Source organism: Rattus norvegicus, chromosome 3 (assembly GCF_036323735.1).
Source record: "Rattus norvegicus strain BN/NHsdMcwi chromosome 3, GRCr8, whole genome shotgun sequence".
NCBI lineage: Eukaryota > Metazoa > Chordata > Mammalia > Rodentia > Muridae > Rattus > Rattus norvegicus.
In genome coordinates, this window is record NC_086021.1 from 134,945,027 (window position 1) to 134,970,926 (window position 25,900).

The 25,900-nt window shown below is 41.7% G+C and overlaps 1 protein-coding gene across 3 annotated transcripts in view; it reads left to right on the top strand.

Moving 5' to 3' along the window:
* Stard7 (StAR-related lipid transfer domain containing 7) overlaps positions 1 to 24,114 on the top strand; it is a 33,539-nt gene extending 9,425 nt beyond the window's left edge. The window contains exons 2-8 of one of the 3 annotated variants that reach the window (NM_001399278.1): positions 8,763 to 8,971; positions 9,206 to 9,255; positions 14,858 to 14,968; positions 15,047 to 15,129; positions 15,927 to 16,026; positions 20,626 to 20,710; positions 22,331 to 24,114. In NM_001399278.1, the coding sequence (NP_001386207.1) occupies positions 8,763 to 8,971; positions 9,206 to 9,255; positions 14,858 to 14,968; positions 15,047 to 15,129; positions 15,927 to 16,026; positions 20,626 to 20,710; positions 22,331 to 22,515 (823 nt within the window). In that variant the 3' untranslated portion in view covers positions 22,516 to 24,114. Of the gene's footprint in view, positions 1 to 8,762; positions 8,972 to 9,205; positions 9,256 to 9,472; positions 13,669 to 14,857; positions 14,969 to 15,046; positions 15,131 to 15,926; positions 16,027 to 20,625; positions 20,711 to 22,330 lie in introns of those variants that run through there. The other 2 variants (XR_010064580.1, XM_063283329.1) reach the window with 2 other exon arrangements.
* The last annotated feature ends 1,786 nt before the right edge of the window (positions 24,115 to 25,900 follow it).

Below are 25,900 nucleotides of genomic sequence, written 5' to 3' on the forward strand. Positions count from 1 at the left end.
CTGTACTGGCTTTGAACTTATTATATGGGTAAACCTTGAACATCGTATTCTCCTGTTTGTATGCCCAGAGTATTTGCATGCTAGACAAGCACTCTTATTAAATGAACTGCATCCCCAGCCTGAGCCCTTGGTGCTAGTAAGACATTTAACTAGGGGAAACAGATTTCTGCTTCTTGTCATATTCAGGAATGGTGCTTGTTATTTAAGAATGCATTACTAATGCCCGGCTGTGATGGCACATGCCTTTAATACCAGCACTTGGGAAGCAGCTCTCAGGCAGATTTCTTGAGTTCTGAGGCCAGCCTGGTCTATAGAGTGAGTTACAGGACAGAGAAACCCTTTTTCAAAAAGAAAGAAGGAAGGAAATAAATAAATAAATTGAATGCTTTACTAAAGATAGATGCCAGCCTGGCAGCCTGGTCAACATTGCAGATTCCATGACAGCCAAGCCAAGGTTCTGTAGAGAGACCCTATCTCAAAGGGTGTGTGTGGAGTGTGTGTGTGTGTGTGTGTGTGTGTGTGTGTGTGTGTGTGTGTGTGTGTATGCTTTAATTAGTTCTGTGCAGGGCCCTTGCTTGTTGCCAAGTCATGCCTGGAATTGTACTCTGGGCAATTGGTGCTATGATTGTGCTTTTGTTGTCTTCTGCAAGATCTGATTGCTTACCATTAATAAGATACTGCCCATAGTTCTTTTCTTAGGCCATTACAGGGCTAGTGTTGAATTATGTTTTGTAGTTTCCAATTTAAAACTTTCAAAAATGATAAAACATTTATTTGTTTTTTTCAGACAGGGTACAAGGTTTGTCTGTGTACCTCTCTGGCTACACATGTAGACCAAGCTGGCCTCTGAATCAGAGATCTGCCTCCTGAGTGCTGGGAATAAAGCAAACACCACCGCCAAGCTTGATGAAACTATTTATATCAGAACGTTTGTACTGGTCAAGTTTCTTGGCAACAAATACTGACATGATCTTTGTTCACTCAAACCAAAGGAATTAACTAGATTAGTCCTTATTAGCTGATTGTTCAGGGTATTGAGAAGAAGGCTAGTGTACAGACTGGCCAAGAGAGCAGTCAAGGCTTGCTCCCTCCCTGGTGAGTAATCTAAACCTCCTGGGCCCTCCTAGGAGTTCTGAGCTTAACTAAATTAGCTGCGCTTAAGGAGAGGTAGAGTGTGAGCTTGCACCCACCAATTTGGATTCTCCACAAATGGGGAGGAATTTCAGGTAGTCAGAATGACAAATATCTCCCAATATAAATATTTATGCCTAAATCTAAAATTTAAAATCTAGTAACTTTGAATTCTAGAAGTAATAGGAACCTTCAAGAAAAGATGTCTTGCTGGATGGTGGTGGCAACATACCTTTATTTCCAGCACTAGGGAAGCAGAAGCAGGAATATTGCTGGGTTCAAGGCCAGCCTGGACTATATAGTTACAGGACAGCCAGAGCTACACAGAGAAACCCTGTCTCAAAAAACAGAGAGGGAGAATGAGAGGTGTCTTCCCTTTTCAGGTGAGTGTAAAATGAATCTCAGATCACACAATTAGTGTGTACCAGACCCAGGACTACAACAAACCTCACTAGGACTGCTAAACTGCTTGAAAATTTAGTCTTAGGATGCCAATAATCTGCTCCCCCGCCTTTTTTTTTTTTTTTTTTTTTTTTTTGAGAAAGCAGTATTTTATGTAGCTCTGGTTGGCTTGGTCTAAAATGACCTTGATCATTATAATCCTCTTGCTTCAGTTTTCTTAATGTTAAGATTACTGGCACGTGCCATTGCTCCTGGTGTGTTTTTGGCTTTCTAGTCTAGTATATTAATATGTTTTAGTATAATAATTTGAATTACTGATGTCTGCTTCTATATTTTTATCTATTCAGTTTATTCATTAAACATTTGTTGACTATTACTACTTACCATAGAGATACTAGGGGTTGGAGCTGTAGTTAAAAGACAGTCATAGTTTAGCAAGGGAGCAGATGTAAAGATACATTATTAAAGCATACTGTGATGTATCTCTGTAGAGAATAAAAGAAATTTTATCATTGACTTTGTAGACGTTACTCTTACTTTAGTATGTCAGTAACTGGTTTTCCTTGGTCTTTTGTTAGACAACACTGGGGATTAAACCCAGGACTTATAAATACTACACTAATATTATTACTAGGCTACACCCTCAGACTCTGGATTCTTTTTTTTTAAAGACAGGATTTCACTGTGTAACTCAAGCTGGCCTCAAAGTCTCCATCCTTCTCATTGCCCCCCTAAACACTGTAAGGCAGGTCAGGCGTGTGTGTATGTGTGGCCACACCCAGGACTGGCCTCACTTTTGAATTATACCCTTTTATGTATGTGTAGCCTACTCAACCAGCAGGTTTTCTTTTCTGTTTACTAGTTAAAGTTATTTATAAAATACAAGCCATGTTTTGTTTTGTGTATTTTCTTTGACAATTTCATACATGTATACATTGTATCTGATTATATCTATCTATTCTTTACTGTCCTATTCTGTCTAGAACCTCAATAGAATACCACTTGTACCTTCATGTTCTCTTTTCCTTCATAATCCAGTCCAGCTAGTGCTGCTTTAATGTACATGGTGGTGACATCCTGACAACTCCAGAAAACAATGACTCTCCTTTCTCCAGCAAGCATAAACTGCCAGTAACTCCTCAGTTAGGGGTGGGGCTTCATGAGCTCCTATGCTGTCCATGCTGGAATGTTGCCTAGCTTGATCTTGTGCAGGTTACCACAGCTCTTTTGAGTTCATGAGTACAGTAGCCACATCGTGTTGAAAACAGCATTTCTCTCTTTTTTTTAATTGGATTTTTAAATTTTATTTACATTTCAAATGTCACTCCCTTTCCCAGTTTCCCATCCATAACCCTCTATCTTAGCCCCCTTCCCCTTTCTTCTATGAGGGTGTTCCCCACCCACCCATCCACCCACCTCTTCCCACTTCCCCACCCTGACATTCCCCTACACTGGGAGGTCCAGCCTTATGGGGTTGCAAAACGGCATTTCTTAACTCCCCTGAGCCTTGTGTTAGAAATAAGTCGAGGATGGCAAAGAAAGAGAGCACCACTTTAACAGAAGTGTCTCAGCAAGGCAAAAGTTTACTCTTCTAGACGGTGCACTGCTCCTCAAGCATACGAGCAGGCAGTCTGGACAGGAAGTATGCTTGATTTTTGTAGTTTTAACACAATAAGCAACTGTATCTCTTCCCCATTCACTGGGGTCTTTCAAGATGTGTGTCCGTGTGCTTGTGCATGTCTGGATGGGGAAGGGTTTACTGCTCCAAGGAGGAAGGAGTCACTGCTCTGAGAGAAATGGGTTTACTACTAGGTTCTTGCAATGCAGCAGCCGCCCTTGTGTACTGGGTGGAGAAGCATCAAAATCTTTGCATATAGGTGAGGAAGATGAGGGAAGACTAGTGATAGAGGTGTCTTGTTGAAGGCTGAGCACTCATTGTTCCTCTCAGCACTTTGAGTCTCTATATTAAATGTCACCCACCATGTCTCTGTCCATGACAGAGAGAACACTACTCTGTGGGTATAAACATAAATATTGACCATTTAGCAAAGCAGTAGTAGATGATTTCCCCTAGGGCCTCTGACCTCCCCAGCTTGGGGCCACTGACTAGTTTTACAGTACCACGTTAAGAAAAACATAATGCGGGGCTGGGGATTTGGCTCAGTGGTAGAGCGCTTACCTAGGAAGCGCAAGGCCCTGGGTTCGGTCCCCAGCTCCGAAAAAAAGAACCAAAAAAAAAAAAAAAAAAGAAAAGAAAAACATAATGCATTTCAGATTTAAAAGATTTAAAGAATAAGCGATATTAAATATAATGTAACTTGTGCTTTTCTATGTCTGTCCTAGTTCCTGAATGCTGTCACGGAGGCTTATTTATACATTAATGCCTAGGCCTTAAGCTAGTCTTGTTCCCAACTAGCTTGTAACTCAGTTATCCCATTTATGCTAATCTAAGTTCTGCCACGTGGCTGGTTATCTCTCCTCAGTTTCATATATCCAATCTTCCACCCCTGGCCCCTGACTCTTTCTTTCTCTGCTGGATGTCCCACCGTCTATTCTACCTTTTGCTATAGGCCATTGACTTTATTTTAACCAATCAGAAGGTGCCTTAGGCAGGCAAGGAAGGACAGAGACATATTTTCACAACTGTGCCTATAAACATTATCCCTACAGTGTAATATTATATTTAAGGAATAAGAGCAGACATGGATGCCCTTGGAATGCTGCAGTGGGAGGGTCAAGAGTCTGAAGTCAGCTGAATGAGGGAGGCCCTGTCTATCAACAACCAACCCTCCTTCCCCAAAGAAAAACTACAATAGAAATTTCCTCTGTGCTTTTTTTGTGAAAACTTCTTACCTCCATAGATATGTCTGTAATCCCAGTTTATTACCAATCTATGTTTATACCTGTGAATTGATCACCAAGTGATATATAACCACACTATGTAGTATCACATTTTAGGAATTTTATAACCCTTGAGGCAGAAGTACCAACAGACTAAATCTAGCAGCATACAAAAGAGATTCTATGCCATGAACAAAATTAATTTAATGTGCCACATTAACTGAATAAAATACAGAGTTTGGATGTAGCTCAGTTGGTAGAGGGAACATGCAAACAGCCATCACCATATAACCAGGTATGATATAGCACAGTTCTTTCTGTAGTCCCAATATTCTGGAAGTGGAGATATTATGATATGTTTATTGTTGTTTTGTTTTCAAGACAGGGTTTCTCTGTGTAGCCCTGACTGTCCAGGAACTCACTCTATAGACCAGGCTGGCATTGAACTCAAGAGATCCAGCTGTCTCTGCTTCTGCCTTCCAAGTGCTGGGAGATGGCTCCACTGGGGGATTCATCCCATATACTGTCACCAAACCAGTCAGTATTGTGGATGCCAAGAAGTGCATGCTGACAGGAGCCTGATATAGCTGTCTCCTGAGAGGCTCTGCTAGAGCCTGACAGATATAGCGGCAGGTGCTTGTAGACAACCATTGAACTGAGAATGGGGTCCCCAATGGAGGAGTTAGAGAAAGGACTGAAGGAGCTGAAGGGGTTTTTCAACCCCATAGGAAGAATAACAATATCAACCAGCCAGACACCACCCCCGCCCCCCCCCCCCCGCCCCCCGAGCTCCCAGAAGCTAAACCACCAACCAAAGAGTACACATGGAGGGACCCATGGCTCCAGCCACATATGTAGCAGAGGATAGCCTTATTGGGCATCAATGAGAGGAGAGGCCCTTGGCCCTATGAAGGCTCAATGCCCCCGTATAGGGGAAAGCCACAAGCCACGGCAGGGAGATGGGAGGGAGGGAGGGAGTGGGTGGAAGAACACTCATAGAATCAGGGGGGTGGGGGAGAAGGGATGGGGGACTCCAGAGGGGAAATTGAGAAAGGGGATAACATTTGAAATGTAAGTAAATAACCAATAAAAAAAAGTCCAAAAAAAAAAAAAAAAAAAAAAGATGTTCACTACCACCCAGCTGGAAGATAAATTTAAGTTCACCTCAGATGCACATTATGGTTAGGCTGAGCTGTATGATACTATCTTAAAGAAAAAAGAAGGGTGTGGAGAGATGGCTCAATGGTTAAGAGAACATGCCTCTCTTTACAGAGGGGTCCAGTATTCAGTTTTCAGCATCCACTTTGGACACCTCACAATCCTTGAAACTTGCTCTAGATCTTGGCCTTTGTGAAAACGGCACAGATATAACACTAACACACACACACACACACACACACACACACACACACACACACACCCCACTCTGAGACAAGGTCTCCACTGTGTAGTGGCCTTAAACTCAGAGGTCTGCCTGTCTCTCTCAAGTACTAGTAGCATATTTGGCTAATTCTAACCCCATTTCATAATTTAAAAAAATCATAGGGACTGGAGAGATGACTTGGTGGTTAATACCACTGCCGATCTTCCAGAAGATGTAGGTTCAAGTCCCAGCACTCACATGATGGCTAACAACCATCATTCCAGGGAATCCAGTGCCACCTTCTAGCCTCTGAGGGTGCCAGGCACTCAAGTGGTACACAGATAAAAATATGAACAAAAGTAACCACATATATTACCTTTAAAAAAAATCACACTTAACAGATTGGGAATTGAAGGGAAATTCCTCAGATTTATAAAGGGTATCTAAAAATAGCTTACAACATGCTGAGAGAATGAAACTTCCTCTAAGGTGAGCAACAAACAAGCCACTGCTCTCACTCCCTCCTTTGAACAATCTACTATAGTTTATAGCAGAGAAGTAGGGAAAAGAGAGATGAAAGGCACCCAGACCAGACAGGAAGAAGTTAAGCTGCAGCAAATACTGTATTGACGTTTAAATATTTAGGAATTTCTGAAAAATCATTAAACTTTGAAAACTATTAGCACTGATAAGATTGCAGGTTAAACAAATCAAACAATGAGTAATCTGAAAATGAACAGAATTTCAGTTGCAACATCAAAAAGGATAAAATTCTTAATAAATTTAAGGAATGAAGCACAAGACTTTTTAGAACTCTGAAACCTATAAAACATTGAGGCTGGGCATGGTGGTGTACACACCTTTAATCCTAGCACTCGGGAAGCAAAGGCAGAAAGATCTGAGTTCAGGGCTAGCCTGGTTTACAGAGTTTCAGATTAGCCAGTGAGCACCTTGTCTCAAAAAAAAAAAAAAAAAGAAACATTGTTGAGTTTAAAAAGGTAAATGTGGATGGAGATTCTGGCCTCTAACAGCATGGACTTGATCCCTTGGTCCCCAGACACAACATTTTTAAAAAGCTCGATGTGTCCATATCTGTAGACCCAAAATTCCTACTGGCAACTGGGAGGCAGAGTTAGGAAATTTGGCTGAAAGCTCAGGAGTCAGCCCAGGACTACCTCAGGAATAGGGTGGAAGGAGAAAACAGATTCCTAAAAGTTGTATACACACACGCGCACACGCGCACACACACACACCTATAAGATCAATTTAAAGAGACAGATGCAGGGGTATACCTGTAATCCTTGGGAAGTTAAGGCAAAGGGATTACTTGACCCAGGAGTTCAAGGCCAGCAGGCAGCGTAGTGACTCTTAAAAACAAGAAAGCTGGGTGGTGGTGGCACATGATTTTAATCCCAGCAGGGAGACAGGCAGATCTCTGAGTTCAGCCTGGTCTACAGAGCAAGTTCCAAGACAGTCAGGGAGGGCTGCACAGAGGAATCCTGTCTCAGAAAACAAAACAAACAAATGAAAAGTAGCTTGAGAGTTCCTCAAAAAAGTAAATGTAGGGGCTGGGAATGTAACTCAGCTGGTAAGAGTGCTTGCCTAGTGTGTATGAAGCCTTAGCATCTATCTCTAGTACCCTTGGTAGGGGAGTAAGCATAAAGCTACCATTGTTACCATGAACTAGCAGATTCATTCTTAGGAGTCTACCCAAGGACATGAAAGCACATCTACATAGAAACTGTTATTATTCATGGTAGCCCCAAAGTGGAAACAACACAAATGCCTGTTATCTGCTAAACAAAAGGTTATATGATGGAAAGTTGTTCAGCTATGAAAAGGAATAAAATCTAACATGGATGAAACTTGGAAATGTGCCAGGTGAGGGGAGCCTAATGAAGGGGACATATGTATAATTCCATTTTTGTTTGTGTGTTTGTTTGCTTGGTTTGCTTTTTTGAGACAAGGTTTCATTATGTATTTCTGGCTGTCCTCAAACTCCCTATGTAGACCAGGCTGGCCTTATAAAGAGCTATCTGCCTCTATCTCCCTTGCCACCATACCCAGCCATGATTCCATTTATTTGAGATGTTGGAAATAAAGACAGACTTGTGGCTGGCAGGAATGGGGAGTGAGGGAACTGCCTGAAAGTATATACCCAACTTTTGAATTATACTGCAAAGGGTACATCTTAGGCTATGTAGATTATTTCAATTTGAAAACAGGAAAGAAAAATAATACAGGAAGAAGACAGTCTACTAAAAAGGGGAGCAGAAAGTCTTACCTAGTGGAGTGTGCTATAATCCCAGTGCTCGGGCGGCTGAGGCAAGAAGATGAAGGTGTAGTGCAAGGTCAGCTGGCCTACATGGTGAGATCCTGTGTCACAGAGGGATGTGAGCATCTAAGGACATCATCACAAACCTTGGTGGTTAATATTTGAAGAATACTCGGGGTTGGGGATTTAGCTCAGTGGTAGCTAGCAAGCGCAAGGCCTTGGGTTCGGTCCCCAGCTCCGGAAAAAAGAAAAGAAAAAAAAAAAGAAGAAGAAGAATGCTCAGCTTCTCGGTCTTCCTTGATACCTGTTATCTGTCTCACTTTGCTCTTTGCTGCCCACAGCATGAATTCTAGTTTCTGACCTGCTTTAAGACCACTCACTCCTGGATTTGAAATTCAGTGACAGGATAAAGGATCCTACTCATGTATACTATTATGTGCATGAAAAATAAAAATACCCAAATAAATATTATTTTTAAAATTTTTTTAAAGTTACTTGAGGCTATGTGCCAGGTCTTGAACACTTTTGTATAAGTGTTTTTCACAACTTACTTGAGGAAAGAACTATTATTTTCTGTATTTTATAGATTTAGAAATGGTAACTAGTTAATTCTAATTACAAGTGCTAGTATTCATGCTTAATTCAGTTTTTATTCACTGATGCAGCATGCTATTTCCGACCACACTTGTCTTTTTCCAGGTCTTTGGATACTTCATTTTATGGACACCATGCTTATTTCTGTCTTTTCAGGTCCATTAATGAAATGAAACGGTTGGAGGAAGTGTCAAATATATTTCAGAGTTCTGGAGTTGAGAGTCACCCTCCCGAAACAAAGTGCCCAGCAGAAGGGAATGAAAAGTCGAAAGACAAAGAAGAACCATGGGAAATGGTGATGGATAAGAAACACTTCAAGCTGTGGCGGCGTCCAATTACAGGCACCCACCTTTACCAGTACCGAGGTGAGCCAAACCCTGCTGCCTTTCACATGTGTCATGGTGCCCAGGCACACAGTGCTTTGCTCCTTTTGCTTCCTAAACCATTCTGTCCTGGCCCTACTGAAGAAGATTTGCCAAATTCTTGTTTGTTTTCCTCTCCCAGATGACAAGCTTTTCATATTCTTCTGCCTTGATACATGTCGTCTCTGCCTTGCTTTGCTGCTTCCTAGCTCTCCCCCACCCCTCTTGTCGTTCTAGTTTTTGGAACATACACAGATGTGACGCCCCGACAGTTCTTCAATGTTCAGGTGAGTTCATTTTCTCTCCAGATTTGGAGTTTTTTGACTCCAGGAATGCCTGTAATCTCAGTACTTGGAAGGTGAGGCAGGTGACTTGCTGCAAGTTAGAGGCAAGCCCGGATTGCATAACAAATACAGGGCTAGTCAGAAATACATAGCAAGTTAAAACAAATGAGTTAAGAACAATAAAAGAGTTGGATGTGATGTCACATACCTTTAATTCTAGCACTCAGGAAGCAGAGGCAGGTGGATGGATCTATGAATTTGAGGCCTGCCTAAGCTACACAGCTACATCAGAGCTGCATAGAGAGATTCTGTCTCAAAAACAATACAAGTGAGAGGGGAAGGTGAGATATCCCAAAATGCTACATAGAACTTCCTTTCCTGCGGAGCCATGCGGAGCGAGAACTCATGGGTACCACTTCCACTGCTTTTATATTTTTATGGCAACAGTCTCAAAATATAAAACTAAGTATACAAAGTATTAGGCTTTATGGCATTTTCAGACATAATTTGTTTTGCTAGTCTTCTTCCCCATTTCCTTCTCCCCTCTACCCCTACCTCCTTGAATATTTCTACCCTCAATCATCCCGTGCAACTTTCCTGTCATGTGTGCTCTGTTATCCTCTCCTTTCATCACCACCTTTTCTATTTTCCTGGACTCCTCTCTGGTTTCATGACTTAAGTCTACACTCACACCCTTATATGTAAGATCTGCATATGAAAATGTGGCATTGTCTTCTGAGTCTGTTACCTTGCTTAATATAATTTCCAGATTTATCATCTTCCTGAATGTTTTATAATCTCATTGTTTTTAGTTGAATAAAATTCCATTGTATACAAGTACCACATGTTTACTATTCATTCATTTGGTTTAATTTCCTTTCTTTTATGAATGGTGCCACAGTATCATCTATAATAAGATACAGAGTGTATAGGTATGCCCAGCAGTATGACTAGGTCATATGGTAGTTCTGTTTTTAATTTTTCTGATAAACCTCCATACTGGTTTTCCTAATCTACTAACACCGGTGTATAATTCCACTAGTAATGTGTAAGTGTTCCTCTTTTCCTCTGCCGTCAATTTTTGTGATTTTTGCCAAGCTTTCAATAACTAGTTTGTTGATTTATAATACCCACTAAAGCCAAGCCTGTTGGAATGGGTCTGTGTAGCGGTGAGTTTAACTATACCGCTTTGGGTCCCAGTGGGTTGTGTGCTTTTAGCCAGGAGCTATCTGGATTCTCGAATGGAAGACACTCCCCCCCCCCCCCCCGCCCCTCTAATGTACACACACATATACACCAGTTAATTTTAAAATGCCTTGGCTACCTCAAAGGCTGGGCACTCCTAAACCTTCCCCTACTACCCCAAACCCAATTGGGGAAGTAGCCAGTGGCCACCAAATTCTCACATGACTGGCCTTCTCTCCTGCAGCTCCTACATCCCATCCTTCCCCAAGTCATGCCAATTCTCTGTCTCTTTTTTCCCAGTTCCTAGCCCACACAAATCTAAAGGTCCCACCCTGTCTCCCTTTACCCATTGGCCATTGGCATCTTTATTGATGATCAAAACCAATTGGAGATAAAGACCTTCAGTGTTTGGACACACAGATTCCAGATTAAATCAAAGCATTAGAACTAATTCCCAACAGGCCTATAATCCCAGCTATTTGGGAGACTGAAGCCTTCCTGGTACATGGTGCATTCAAGACCAACTTGGTCAACTCAGTGAGACTGTCTGAAGTAAAAACAAGACTGGGAAATAGAACATTACATAGTTTGTGCAGGATGTCCTGGGTTGAATCTGCAGAACTGCAACAACAGTATATTACTTTGTCCTAGGCACTAGATTTTGTCAGTGCTGTTTGGCTTTGATGCATACAATGTCTGTATTTGAAGTTCCTTAGTTCCTTGATATGAAAGAAAATGAGAAATGCTTGTTGAATTTCTGTACATCAGATGTCTGCTCATACTTTGAAACTTTTTTCTGTTTAATTTAGAATTATCATATCTTTACATGTTATCTGTTGTATTTTCTCCAGAAATTTTCTTTTCTTCTTTTTAAGTTTTATTATTGTGTGTGGGGCTGTGGGTACATGTGTGGAAGCCAGGGACAACTCTGCAGAGTTGCTTCTCTTTTACCTTTCTGTGGGTTTTATGTATTGAATTCAGGTTGTTAGGCTTATATAGTCAGGCATGGTTTTAGTTTCTTTCTGTTGCTGTGACTGACCAAAAGAGTTTATTTCAGTTTATAGGTTATAATCAATAACTGAGAGAAGTTGGGACAGGAACTATGGAAGAATACTGTTTATTTGCTCATTGACAGGCTCATGTTTTCTTTTTCTTTCTTTCCTTTTTAAAACCATGAATATTGCTAGATAAAAGCCAATCTGAAAGGTAACATACTATATGAATTCAAATTTAGGTCATTCTAGACACTTGTCAAAACCCACACATACAATGAACTCTGTACCATAGTCAATGATATATCAATACTGGGTAGGCAGTGGTGCAGGCATGTAATCCCAACATTTAGGAGGACCACCACAAGTTATAGCTAACCCTGTCAACCTAGACTAGCTAAAGTTACTACATGGTAAAACCTTACTTAAAAAAAAAGAAAAAAGGGGTTGGGGATTTAGCTCAGTGGTAGAGCGCTTGCCTAGCAAGCGCAAGGCCCTGGGTTCAGTCCCCAGCTCCGAAAAAAAGAAAAAAGAAAAAAGAGTACTTCTTGCTTTCCTAATTTGAAACTGTTCCCTGCACCCCCCCCCAAAAAAAAATCTATGGAAAAAAATACAGCAAATAAATCCATTAAAACAAAATCATTTAGTAGCTAAGCATTTAAAAAGTCCAACACAAGGCCATCAGGAGATTCCAAAGATGATGTTAAGATTCAGCAGGGTGTTAGTAGACTCTCAACTGTGCTGGTAGAGAGGAGGAGGAACTTCTGAAGATTGATGTCGTTTGTCTGTTTTTTTTTTTAAAACCATTATAGGGAACACAATGTTTTTATTTATTCCATTCCCTTCAGATGAGAATTGACATTTGCATATTTGAGAGTATAGTGTGTTATAGTTCTCTGAACAGTTCCTCTCCCTTGTAAATTTTTTCATGATCTTCTCACTACTTTGAATACATTCAGGACGTAGTGTATTATCTTCCACTACTGGGGATGGGAAAGCACAGGCTGCTAACAGGAAAGAGAAATCAACTTTTGGAAAGTGTCTGGAACCCAGGTCTAATAGGTATAAAATTGCAGGCAAACCCAGTCTGTCCTTTGTGCAGAGAGCTGTGCCATGGACATAGACTGCTTTTTGTATAGTCCAAGGCCACTTTTATAATGGACTTTCTCCAGCTCACCAGCGGTATAAAGAATGACATGAGAAGTTTATTACAGTTCAAAGCTTAGGCTTTTTGCTAGGGCAGCTTTTCAGCTAGCATGAGCATTGGCAGGTTGCCCAATGGCACTGCACTTAAAGAATAGAAGTAGCCCAGTACCTGTGTGCACATACTGTCTGTGTGTATGTGGCCACTTCTGTGCATGTAGTATGGTAAGCTTCTGGGGCCGTGGAGAGTGATAGAGCCTGCAGGCTGGCATAACTGATTGGGTCTTATCTACCTTAACCTGACTATCTAGCCAATGACTTGCTATATGGCTAGCTCTATACCTTTCTCTCCACTGTGGTACACGTCTGTTCCCTCCACGTACACTTTCAAATCTACATCTGCTTTTTTTTCCCAGTGTGCCCCACCTCTCTCTGTCTCTGTCTGTCTCCGCCATCCCACCCCCAAGTTCTGCCCCCTATTTCCTGCCCAGCCATTGGCCATCAGCTCTTTATTGCAACCAGTCATCAGTGCAACAAACCTGATAACAATTCTAGATTGCTTCTAGGCAGAAAGGACTGTCTGACCTTCAAGCATCTGAGTAGAAGGCTGGTTGTGTACCATAGAAATGACAATACCAATTTTCTGCCAGCATTAGCTCTCTCCCGGTACAGAATTAACCATTGAAAATACAGAGACAAGGCTGGAGAGATGGCTCAGTAGTTAAGAGCACAGACTGCTCTTCCAGAGGTCCTGAGTTCAATTCCCAGCAACCACATGGTGGCTCACAATCATCTGTAATGGAAACTGATACCCTCTGGTATGTGTGAAGACAGCTACAGGGTACTCCTATTTAAAAAAGAAAGAAAGAAAGAAAGAAAGAAAATACAGAGACAAGGCTGGAGACATAGCTCAGATTTTAAGAGCACTGTGAACTCTTCCAGAGGACCTGAGTTCAATTCCCAGCAACCACATGGTGGCTCACAACCATCTATAATGAGATCTGGTGCCCTCTTCTGGCCTGCAGGTGTACAAGCAGGTGGAATGCTGTGTATATAATGCATAATAAATAAATAAATCTTTAAGAAAAAAAGAAAATACAGAGGCATTCCTTCATAGAGTGTAAAAAAGGTTACCTCAACACACCTTTCTGTGAAATAGTACTGTCCATAGTGGGCTAGATCCACCTATATCAATTAACAATCAAGACAGTCCTCTTTAGACAGGCTCACAGGCCAGTCTTATCTGGACATCCCTTTCTCAGGTGATTCCAGACTGTGTCAAACAAAACTAACTAGAATGGGTGGCAAACATTTTTACTCACGGAGTCATCTCATTACCCTCTTTCCACAGACATTTTTAATTAATTAATTAAACTGAGATTAAAATGAGAACTGAACATAAACAAAACTTGCTAGACAAATAATCTAACTATTGAGCTGCAACTTCAGTCTTTTGGTTTTTTTGAGACAGGTCTCCCTATGTAAGTTCGGTATGTAAGTGAACTTTTGATCCTTGTCTCTGCTTCTTGGATTGCTGATATTTACAGGTGTGTGCCACCAGTGTCTGGTTGTATTTTTAAGACTCCTTTGAAGGGGGCTGGAGAAGTGGCTGAGTGGTTGAGAGCACTGTTTGTTCTCATGGTGAACCCAGGTTTCCAGCACCCACGTGGTGGCTCACAACTATCTATAATTTCAGTCTTAGGGAGTCCAGCATCATCTGGCCTCTATGGGCACCAGGCAAGCATGCAGGCAAAATACCATACACATAAAAATTAGAAAAAAAGATTCCCTCAGGGACTGGGGGAATTATTCAGTGGGTAAGGTGCTTGCTGATTAAGCTTGAGTTCAGATCCCTGTGTCACCCGTGTAGAAACTGAGTTTGGCAGCGTGTGTCTGTACGTAATCCTAGCACTGGTTAGGCAGGGTTAGATGAATCCACCGAGATTGCTTGCCAGCCAGACCAGTCAAACCAGTGTGCCTCAGGCTCAGTGAGAGAGCCTGTCTTAATAAAGTAGAGAGTGGTAGAAGACATCCAGCATTGACCTCTGGCCTACACATGAACAGGCACATACATGAACATTTACACCCATACACACAGACACAGAATCTCCCTCAGTGCAAGTGAGAATCTTACTGTATGTGAAAATCATCTAATAAACAGCCAGGCCTCTTACATGTTGGTACTGTTAAGTCAAATTAGTATTTCTCCATAATGTCTCTTAAGTCAGAGATCCAACCTCCCAGAGAAACTTCTGCATCTCTGTTTTGGATCTTCTCTTTTTCAGCTGGATACAGAGTACAGGAAAAAATGGGATGCCCTTGTGATCAAGCTAGAGGTGATTGAGAGAGATGCCGTCAGTGGTTCTGAGGTTCTTCATTGGGTAACACATTTTCCTGTAAGTATTTTTACTTTAGTTTTATTCCTGTCAAGTCTGTGATGCAGAACACTAATCTTGCCTCACTTCCTGTTTTAGTATCCAATGTACTCTCGGGATTATGTTTATGTTCGGCGGTATAGCGTGGATCAGGAAAACAATGTGATGGTCCTGGTGTCACGGTATGTATAACTGCTGGAGTGCTTGTTAAGCTCCACTAGCTCTGCCTCATCCAACTGTACCTTGGCTCTGGCCTTCTGAGTTCCCTACAGACTTCTAGCAGCCAGTGCCCGTGCATCCCTGCTCAGGTAATAGGCTGTGAACCACCAGGGAGACTTTGCAGGCTGGGAGTGGGTATCTAGGGTAGAACCTAGAGCCTTATTCATACTGAGAAAGCATGGTAGTTATTGATGAGTTATTGATTCTCAATCTTCCTAATAATGCTCTAACATAACAGTTCCTCATGTTATGGTAACCCTTAACCAGAAAATTATTTTCATTGTTACTTCTTAACTGTAATTTTGCTATTATCAATTGTAATGTAAATATCTGTGTTTTCCAATAGTCTTAGATGACCTCTGTGTAAGGATTTTTGACTCCCTTCCCAACCCAAAAGAGGTTGAGACCAATAATAATAAGTTTTATTTTGGGGGTTGGGGATTTAGCTCAGTGGTAGAGCAAGGCCCTGGGTTCGGTCCCCAGCTCCGAAAAAAAGAAAAGAAAAAAAAAGTTTTATTTAAATGTTTTGAATTTCTTAATGTAGGTAGGACCAGAAATATAGCCTGTAAGCCATACAATAGTTATAATATCAGAGAAACTTTTATATTTCATGAGTACAACCTGGGTTGTGTTCATTCATCTCATTAACTGCTTGGTTTTGTTGAGACAGTTCTACAGTTGTGCCTACTCCCCACCCCTGCTTATCCTTGCCTCACCATTGGTTAGTTCCAGGATAGTCATCCCCCCCCTCTCTTTACAGTGCAGTGGAACACCCCAGTGTACCAGAGTCTCCAGAGTTTGTCAGGGTCAGATCTTATGAATCCCAAATGGTTATCCGTCCTCACAAGTCATTTGATGAGGTGAGTATTACCTTGTGAGAGATGAGTATTGAAGCTTTAACATTTTTTTAAGAAATGCCTTTGTCTGAACTGGTGAGAGGATTTGCCAGAATGTGCATTAGAGTCAGCTGGAACGTGTATATTGTGGGCCCTGGTTTTACTTCCTGATTGTTTCAGTGGGGGCTGGAAAATTTATGGTTTGTGGGCTGGAGAGATGGCTCAGTGATTCAGAGCACTGTGTCAGGCAGTGGTGATGCACACCTTTAATCCCAGCACTTGGGAGGCAGAGGCAGGTGGGTTTCTGAGAAAATCCTTTCTCAAATGCCTTTAAAAAAAAAAAAAGTATTGCTCTTGCAGAGAACCCAGTTTTGATTCTCATACCCACAAGGTGGTTCACAAGTGTCCATATCTCCAGTTCAGAGAGATCTGGTGCTTTTTTATCTCCATGGACACCAGGCACACATGTGCTTATATAGAACATACAAGTGGAATACTCAGACATAGAATAAGAGCTGGGGCAAAGTATGCATTAGAATTAGCTGAAACTTGCTAGGTACACTGTGAGCCCTGCTCTCATTGCCTGTTTTAAAGGTGTCTAGAAAATGTAACTCTTTAAAAATAAAGATTTAAATAAATAAATTTTTTTTTCTTTTTCTTTTTTTTTTTTTTTCCGGAGCTGGGGACCGAACCCAGTGCCTTGTGCTTGCTTGGCAAGCGCTCTACCACTGAGCTAAATCCCCAGCCCCTTAAATAAATCTTTAAAATAAATAATTTCTGAGTTTTATAGAATTCTAAAGGTCACAGATGACTTTATTGTTGTTATCTGTTTTTTTTTGAGATAGTCTCATTATATAGCCCAGGCCAGGCTGCCTTGAAACTTGATATGCATTCCAGGCTGACATCAAACCGGCAGGCCTCTTGCCTCAGCCTCCTGAGGGTCAGGATTACAAATGTGCATGGGTACGTGCATTTTTGTCATTTGTCAATTCTTACTATTTTCTGATCTGTTGGGGTTTTATTTAGAGAGTTCTTGCTCATGGTGGTGTCTTAGATTGTCTTCTAGTACTTTCAGAGTTTCAAGGTTTTCTTGTTGTTGTTATTTTGAGGTAGGGTGAGACCTGAGGTCTTAGTTTCATTCTTGCACATGTGGGTATCCAGTTTTCCTAACAGAGGATGTCTTTTCTCCATTGCTTTGTTTTTGGCACTTTTGTTGAAGCTGCATGTGTAAGTCTTTTGTTCTGTTCTTGTACTAGTACCATGTTTTTTGTTGTTCATAGGGCTTCGTAGTAAGACTTAAAGTCAGAAACTGTGCTAGCTCTACCACTCCTCTTTGTTTGTGCCCAGGTATTTTCCTCTATCACTCTTTCCTGTTTCCTTGAAACAGGGCCTTTCATTGAACTCAGACCTTTTGGTAGGCTGACTGGCCAGCAAGTCCCAGTGATTCTCTTATCTTTGCCCGCCTTCCCATCTCACCTTCTAACACTGTGGTTACAGGCACATGGGAACTTTTTTACATGGGTGTTGGAGATCTAAATTGAGTCTTCCTCTCTGAGCTAACTCAGCTCCATGTAGCCGTTTTTACTAGTTCATAAACATTAATGTGTTTTTATCTTCTGTTGTCCTTTTCTATTTGTATCTATTTGTATTTGTATCCTTTTTTTTCTTTGTCTTGTCTTACTGCTAGATAACACTTTGAACAGTATATTGAATAAAAGTGGAGAGTGGTGTAGGGTTTTCTTTTTTGCTAATGTCCTTATCTACTTTTGGTCCTATGACTGGGTCCATCAGTTTGTTGTGGTAAGAGCTGCTTTATGGCTTTGGCTCCCTCTTTCCTCCTTCCCTACAAGGGAGAAGTCTATTAGAGCTGTTGGCTCTTTCCTTACGTAACTGTATAGTTCCTCTGTTGTTCAGTTTGTGATTCCTGACATGACCCTGTTTCTCTCTTTGGAATGTGGTCTGTCCTTTCTTACCTGACTTCACTCATAGAGTCACATGGGATAAGAAGCTTATAATCCACCGTCTGCCCTGAAATTTTGCCTAATTTTTCCCCCCAAGTCAGGGTTTTCTCTGGTAGACCTGGCTACCCTGGAATTCACTCTGTAGACCAGGCTAGCCTTGAACTCACAGAGATTCACCTGCCTCTGTTCCTCCCCTCACACCCACCCCTACCTCTGCCTTTGCCTTTGCCCCAGCCCTTACCCCCTAAGGGATTAAAGGTGTACACCACTTCCTGGCATGCTTAATTTTTTATACTACTTTTGAATTGTGTCTTTGTGTGGTGGTTAGTTTTAAATGACAACTTGCCAACAGAGAACCACTTGAGAATTGTAAAAATTTTTTATTTTATGTGAATGAATGTTTTGCCTTACATTTATGTCAGCATGCCACCTATGTGTCCTGGTGCTATCAAAGTCAGAAGAGTTTGTTGGATCCCCTGAGACATGTGACTCAAGTGGTTGTAAACTACCATGTAGGTGCTGGGAATTAAACCTGGGTCTCTGCAAGTGCTCTTAACCACTGAGCCATTTCTCCAGCCTTTATTACCTTTTTTTTCTTTTTCTTTTTCTTTTTTTTTCGGAGCTGGGGACCGAACCCAGGGCCTTGCGTTTGCTAGGCAAGCGCTCTACCACTGAGCTAAATCGCCAACCCCCCTTTATTACCTTTTTTAATATTTATTCATTTATTGTGGGTGGGAGGATCATGTACCTGCCTTGGAAAGGCTAAGGTTGCCAATCTTTTTTAAAATAATCTATTTTATTTTATGTGCATTGGTGTGAGGGTATCAGATCCTCTGGAACTGGATTTACAGACAGTTGTCCGCTGTGATTGTGAGCTCTTATTACATGGCAGGCAACCTGTAACTTCCCAGTTCTCAGTTCTGAAACAAACAGCCATCAGCTGGAGGTAAGAAGGGCCTACGATGTCCTGTTTATTTGGACTGAACTCTGAGCAGATCTCAATATTGAAAAAAGATCATAATTTTACAATTTCTGTCTCTTTTCCTTTTACTTATTGGTCTTTTTAGATTTGCTTTAATTTTCGTTGTTAATTTTCAACTTTGGGATTTTGAGATAATTGCTTTTTAAATTAAGTGTGTATGGGCATGCCTGCTTGTATATTTGTGTACTATGTGCATGTTGCACTCTTGGAGACTAGAAGAGGGTGTCAGATTCTTTAAAAACAGAATTATAAATAGTTATGAGCCACCATGTGAGTGCTGGGAATTGAACCCCTGTCCTCTGCTAGAGCAATGAGTGTTCTTATCTGCTGAGCCATTTCTCTATCCCGCAGATGGAATAACTTAAGAGTTTTATTTGCAGGAGCTCATTTTGTCATGTAAGCAGTCTTTGTGGTTGGTCTGGTCATGTTCCAAAGGTTGGCTTTTACCTCTTTGTGCATATTTCTACAGTCTCACTATGAATTTCTATTAGGGAATCTTTCATTTATTCCCTAAGTACTGAGGATTGAACCCAAGGTCTCATATTTGAGGCAAAGGCTTTACCACTGAAGTGCAGTTCCAGCCAGGATACTTTATTTTCATAATCAGAAGCTCTTGAGAGCAAGGACTAGATGTGTTTGTTATGCAGCACCTAGCAAAGTGCCAGACACAACAGGCATTCAAGTATATGCTAAGAAATGAGCAACAACTTAATAGTGTACTTTGAGCAAGGCGGGGACCTAGGTTGCTGTTATTAGACCAGAGTCTTGATGCCTCTGCTCTTAAAGCATGGCTAGAACATTTGTTCTTTATTTCCTCATATAGAATAAAGCTGTTTCAGGTTTCTCTTATGGTATTGTTTTGTTTGCTTTGTAGCCTAGTCTCCTGCCTCTGCCTGCCACCGTACCCAGCAAGATCAGGGCACTTTAATCACCTCAACAATCTTGGGTCCTTTTTGGTATTAGGTATGAACCAACGTAGGTGTGTAGGCTCGGTGGTTAGATTTTTCTTTCTCACTTGAGTGTCTAAGCTGGTCATCTGTAAAATGGAAAAGGGTGGTATATTGTGGAGCTGCAAGGACCTAAGGGAGCTCCAACTGCAGAGTGTTCTTTAAACAGTTATTATTAGCACTAAGAGCAGAAGGAGAAGGTGAGGTCTTTAAGTTGTAAATATAGGGCATCTATATTGGGTCCTCAAGGCTACCTCGTGTTTAAAGATTTGCTGGGAAGACCTTCAGGAGCAAATATTGTAGTCCTGGCTAAAATTTAGGACAGTGACATTAGTAAGGACGCATGACTGGATTATAAAAGAAAAAAAGGCACAGAATAATCTTGAGTTCATCTGAGGCTTCCTTCTCTAACACCAAAATACAACAATGTGTATTTACTGTTTTGGCTAGAAAACTGTTAGAGACTGAGTGCCACAATTTTTATTAAGGCTGGTCCCATAGAACTCTCTAACATGTATGTTGGATGAGGCTGAATGAAGATGCTTGTCATGATTCAGGCACAGAAAACCTCCCTATTGGTTTGAGCATTTACTGGGATCAAGACAGTAAAGGACCTGTCTGTAAAGAGCAGCGTCTGCCTTGCTGTGAATTTTTTCACATAAGATACTGCACTTCTTCGGTACTGGATGTAGAGGTTGCTGTGGTCCTCATCTTTGCTATTTTTCTTTTCCAGAATGGCTTTGACTACTTACTGACATACAGTGACAATCCACAAACTGTGTTCCCTCGATACTGTGTCAGTTGGATGGTTTCTAGTGGTAAGTGGGGGTATGCATAGTGGGCAGGCCTCAATCTGAGCTGAACGAATTGGGTTTTTTCTGTCTTAAGTGCAACAGGAGAGCTGATACTTTTTGTATGCATGTTGGGGGAAATTTGAAAATTCTTCCTATTTCATTTTGGCCTCTAAGTAAGATTTGAAGGTATAAGAAAAAACACCTTCCTAGAACCTTCTGGGTTCTAGAAAGGATTTTTTTTTTTTTTTAACCCAGAGAAGAGTTTTTAAGACTCACTTTGATGCCTTACAGTGTACATTGATGTATTTACATTGTTTTGTTCAGTAGTGATAAATGGCTAGGTTGGTAATGCACACCTGTAATTTCAGTAGTGGGTGCAGGGGCTGAGACAGGAGGATCAAGGCCTAGGTGACAAAAGTAGTGATAAAACCAAAATATTTAAGGCCATAAGATCTGGCCAAAAAAACTTAGTTGTGGGGCAGTTAGGTGGGGAAAGAGAGGGCTACTACCTCACATAGGCTTGTCATAGCCACAGTCACACCCTCCTCTTCTAACACTTTGTATAGAAAGTGCTCTCTCATGAGTTTCATTGTTCTTGTTTGGATTTTTCTTGTATCTTTTTGTTTGTTTTGAGAAGATCTTATATAGTATAGGCTGGCTTTAAACTCTTGATCCTTCTACTTCAAACTCCCAGAATGTTGGAATTACTGCTGTAAGACACCATGTGTGACTCCTCATACACTGTACTTTCTTCTGGTGCTCTGAGTAGTTCCTCATCCCTCAGGGGGAGGATGGGAAATTGGAAATTAGGTATCTATTGTTTACCTACCTATTCTCTAAATAGACTTTGGTTTTGAGCCTGTCACTGACTTGTTTGGTAGCTGTCCTTGGTTTTTTGTTTTGTTTTGTTTTTGTTTTTTTGTTTTTGTTTTTGTTTCCTATTGCTCTAATGAATACCATGACTGAAAAAAGCAACTTGGAAGTTTGGAAGTCAGGGCAGAAACCTGGTGGTAGCAACTGAAGTGGAGGTCATAGAGGAACACTGCTTACTGGCTTGCTCTCCACGGTTTGCTCAGCCTGCTCTTTTGTACAGCCTAGGTGTCACCTGACTAAGTGTGGTATCACACAATGTGGGTGCACCCCCTCATGTTGGTCATCAATGAAGATAATGCTCCTGCACACTTTCCTAGAGGACAGTTTAGGTTTTTGTTTTTTGTTGTTTTTTTTTTTTAAAGATTTATTCATTTATTATATATAAGTACACTGTAGCTGTCTTCAGACACATCAGAAGAGGGCATCAGATCTCATTACAGATGGTTGTGAGCCACCATGTGGTTGCTGGGAATTGAACTCATGGAAGAGTAGTCAGTGCTCTTAGCCACTGAGCCATCTCTCCAGCCCAGGTTTTTTTGAGACAGGATTTCTCTCTATAATCTTGGCTGTTTTGGAACTCACTCTTCACTCTGTAGACCAGGTTGGCCTTGAACTCACAGAGATCCACCATGTTCCATGCCTATCCAGCTTGTAGAGACTAGTCTTACAGAGGTGTTTTCTTACCTGGGGTTCCCTCCTCCCAGAGGATTCTAGCTTGTGTCAGGTTGACAAAAACTAACCAGCTTGACTAGATTCTGTGTATCCCAATAGGCATGCCAGATTTCCTGGAGAAGCTGCACACGGCCACTCTGAAAGCCAAGAACATGGAAATCAAAGTGAAGGACTACATCTCGGCTAAGCCTCTGGAAATGAGCAGTGAGGCTAAGGCCACTGCTTCGTCCCCCGAGCGGAAGAATGAGGGTAGCTGTGGCCCGGCTCGGATTGAGTATGCTTAAGGCTTTTGGATAAGGAAAGACAGGCACTTCCAGCCCTTCCTTGCTCCTTCAGCACTGCTGCAGGACAAGGACAAGTCACACATGTTAGAAGACATCTGCTGTAACTGTCATTGCAAGAGAATTTAGAACTGGAGTTAGATTTCCTCTGGAGCCCTAATACTCTTTACCAAACAGAGGACCATGACATCGTGGAGCTGTCATGTTCTCAGGCCAGCTGTTGTGAAATCCAGTATCATGCTGACCTACTCTGGAACAGCCTCTCACTGTAGGCCAGAAGGGGATGACTCCTATCCGCCTCCTACAAGCAGCTTCCTTGCTGACATTCCAAATGCCACCATCGGTTATGCAATGCTCTGGATATCCTTCAGTTCTGTAGGTCACTTGAAGAGTGGTTGGCCCCGGGTTCTCACTAAGTGGTTTTTTGAAGTGCTCTTGGTAACAGTCCTGTGGTGGTGTGAACAGTTCTGGCTGAGCTAAGTGCCTTGTCCTCACCTTGCTTTATCTTTAAAGACATGAAGTTTGTACCAAGGGATCCTTCCCCCTGCAAAATACCATGACATTGACTCATCTGATGAAAGCAGCTTTCATCTTAACTGGCCTTTCTGTGTTCATGGGCTGTGCTCACTGGATCATGGCCTCTGCCGTAGCCTTAGCCCATATGCCAGGAGCACCAGAGACAAACCCCTCTAGACAATAGCTTTCTATTTGATGTCATCAGTGTTTTGATAGGGTCAGTGGAAATGCACACAAAACAGTTTACGTAAAAATAACCAGATTTCTTTTTAACCCTTGTAGCAAATGGAGTTGGGAGGTTGAGCACAGCTCGTTCCATAGTCTTGTTTGTTTTGGCACTATTTTCCCACTACAGATTGACTGGGCTATTCTGGACAGATAAAGGTAGTGGATAATGGTTGTGCCATTTTCTCAGAGTTTTCAAAACTGTAAGCTGACATATGGGCCAGCAGATGGAGTCTTGCCCAATACCAATATGGTAGGGATGGGGTTATGTGACCCTCTGGTCTTCTAAACCGTCAATCCTCAGAGCTGACATAGAAGTAATATACACAGTTTGGATAAGATCACAACCAGGTGATAGGTGCCTGACCTTGCTGGTTTCTTTATGGTAAATAGGGATCAAGTTTTACATCCTTCTCTCTCTTTTCCTGGAGTTAATATAGCTGAAATTTTCTTTGCCTGCTTGCTACCTACCCTGTTGTGGTGTTGAAAAAGGAAACTAAACCCAAGGTGAACATAACCCTTTAACTTTCTTGTTGCCTATTGAGTTCTGTGCCAAGGAAACAACTAACTCCCCCAGTGTTTCTGTCCTTTCAGTTGTTGGCAGAGAGTTGCATCGAGAAGCCCCAATGTCTTTCATATATCTGAATTTAACATCTGTAGTTGAATGCCTGTGAGTGTGAGAGCGATTGTAAGCATGTATGTGTGTGTGAGTGAGCTGGGGCTCAGGTACTAAGTAGTTATGGTTGCCCTTGGTTTTGTAATTTAACTCTGTACAGTTACTTGTGTCATCATAATGAGTTTGCTCATAACTGTGACATTTTTATCAAGTGTGTGAATAAATACATAAAGGTTGGTACAGAAGAGTGTTCTTCTTTGGCCACATGGTGGGAAATTGTGCTCCTTGTCATTCATCCTGATCACAAAGTTGGCATGGGTCATCATGGGTCTTGTTCTTTCTTAGCAGACAATGGGTGACACAAAAATAGCCACCCTGCATAGACTGTGACCCCTAAGTGGCTAGCTAAAAGTAAAATGCCTGTGTCCAGTGTCTTGATCTGCTAACTCAGATAAAGAACAAGGTTTAGTTAAGGGAATCTATGTCAGATCTTCTATAGACAGGCTTTGTAGAAGATGCATCTTAGGATTTTACTGTTGTGAAGGGACAACATGACCAAGGCAACTCTTATAAAGGCAGACATTTAATTGGGGCTGGCTTACAGTTTCAGAGATTTAATCTATCATCATCATGGCAAGAAGTATGGCAATGTGAGAGTTCTCTATCTTGATCCAAAGGCAGCTAGAAGGAGACTGGATTCCACACTACTTAAGTGTAGGAGACCTCAAAACCCCACCCACCCTCTCACCCAACAGTGACACACTAACTCCAACAAGGCGACACCTCCCAATAGTGCCACTCCCTGTGGCCAAGCATTCAAACACGTGAGTCTATGGGAGCCAAACCTATTCAAACCACCACATTCCACCCCCTGGCCCCCACAGGCTTGTAGTCATAACATAATGCAAAATGCATTTAGTCCAACTTCAAAAGTCCCTATAGTCTATCCAGTCTCAACAATGTTTAACAATTCAGTCTTCTGAGATTCATGTAATCCTGTAACTGTAATCCCCTATGGAGTCAAAATAACAAAGCAGATCACATACTTCCAACATAGGTACAGGATATATGTTACCATTCCAAAACATGATAGAAAAATGCTGGACCAAAGAAACACTGAAAGCTAGCTGGGCAGACTCCAAACTCTGCATCTCTGTGTGTGAGGTCGAGAGCTTTTCAGACTTCCAACACTTTCAGCTTCATTGATTACAACAGAATTCCTTTTCTTTTGCTGGTTCCACTCCCTGTTAGCTTTCCTCAACAGTTATACCACAGCTCTGGCTTCTCTAACATCTTAGAGTTTTCAACTTCACAGTGTCTTGTTCCAATATGTGGAATCCCTACATTACCTTCTGAGCTCCTCCAAAGGGTTTGTGTCACTTCTCCAGCTCTGTCTTCTATATAGCACACTAGGTTCTGGCTGACTACTGCTGCTGCTGTTCTTAGTGATCATCCCACGGTTCTGGCATCTCCAATACATTGGAGTCTTCTGCTTCACTAGGCTGCACTTTCAACAATAGCTTCTCATAGGCTCTCTTCATGATGCAAAGCCTCAACTTCTTTGTATTACCTCTTTAGTTCTGGGCCTTCAACTAACAGTGATGCTACACTTTAACCAGTGGCCTTTCTAGCCTCTCACGGTGCTAAGCCTCAGCTGTTCTCCATGACCCCTTCATGCCTTCAAAATCAGTACCACTTGGGTGATTCTTACACATTAACAAATCCAGCCGCCAGCACAATGTTTATATCTGGAATGCAGCTTTGTGCTCAGAAAACATTTCCCAAGAGATTTTACCTCTGTGATGCGAAATTTCTTAGTTCCAGCTCACCAGCATTAGTTGTCCCAGTAACCCTGTCTGCTCTTGAGTCTAGAGCCAGCCACGGGGCTAAAGTTGCCAAGTTCTGTTGCTTGCTGGGGCTGGAACATGGTCCTCTTGTTCTATTATATCTTCACCAGTTTTGTGTTTTTGGTGATTTCCTTTATTAAGTGTGGCAGTCCTGGAACGTGGTCTGTAGACTGACCTTGAACTC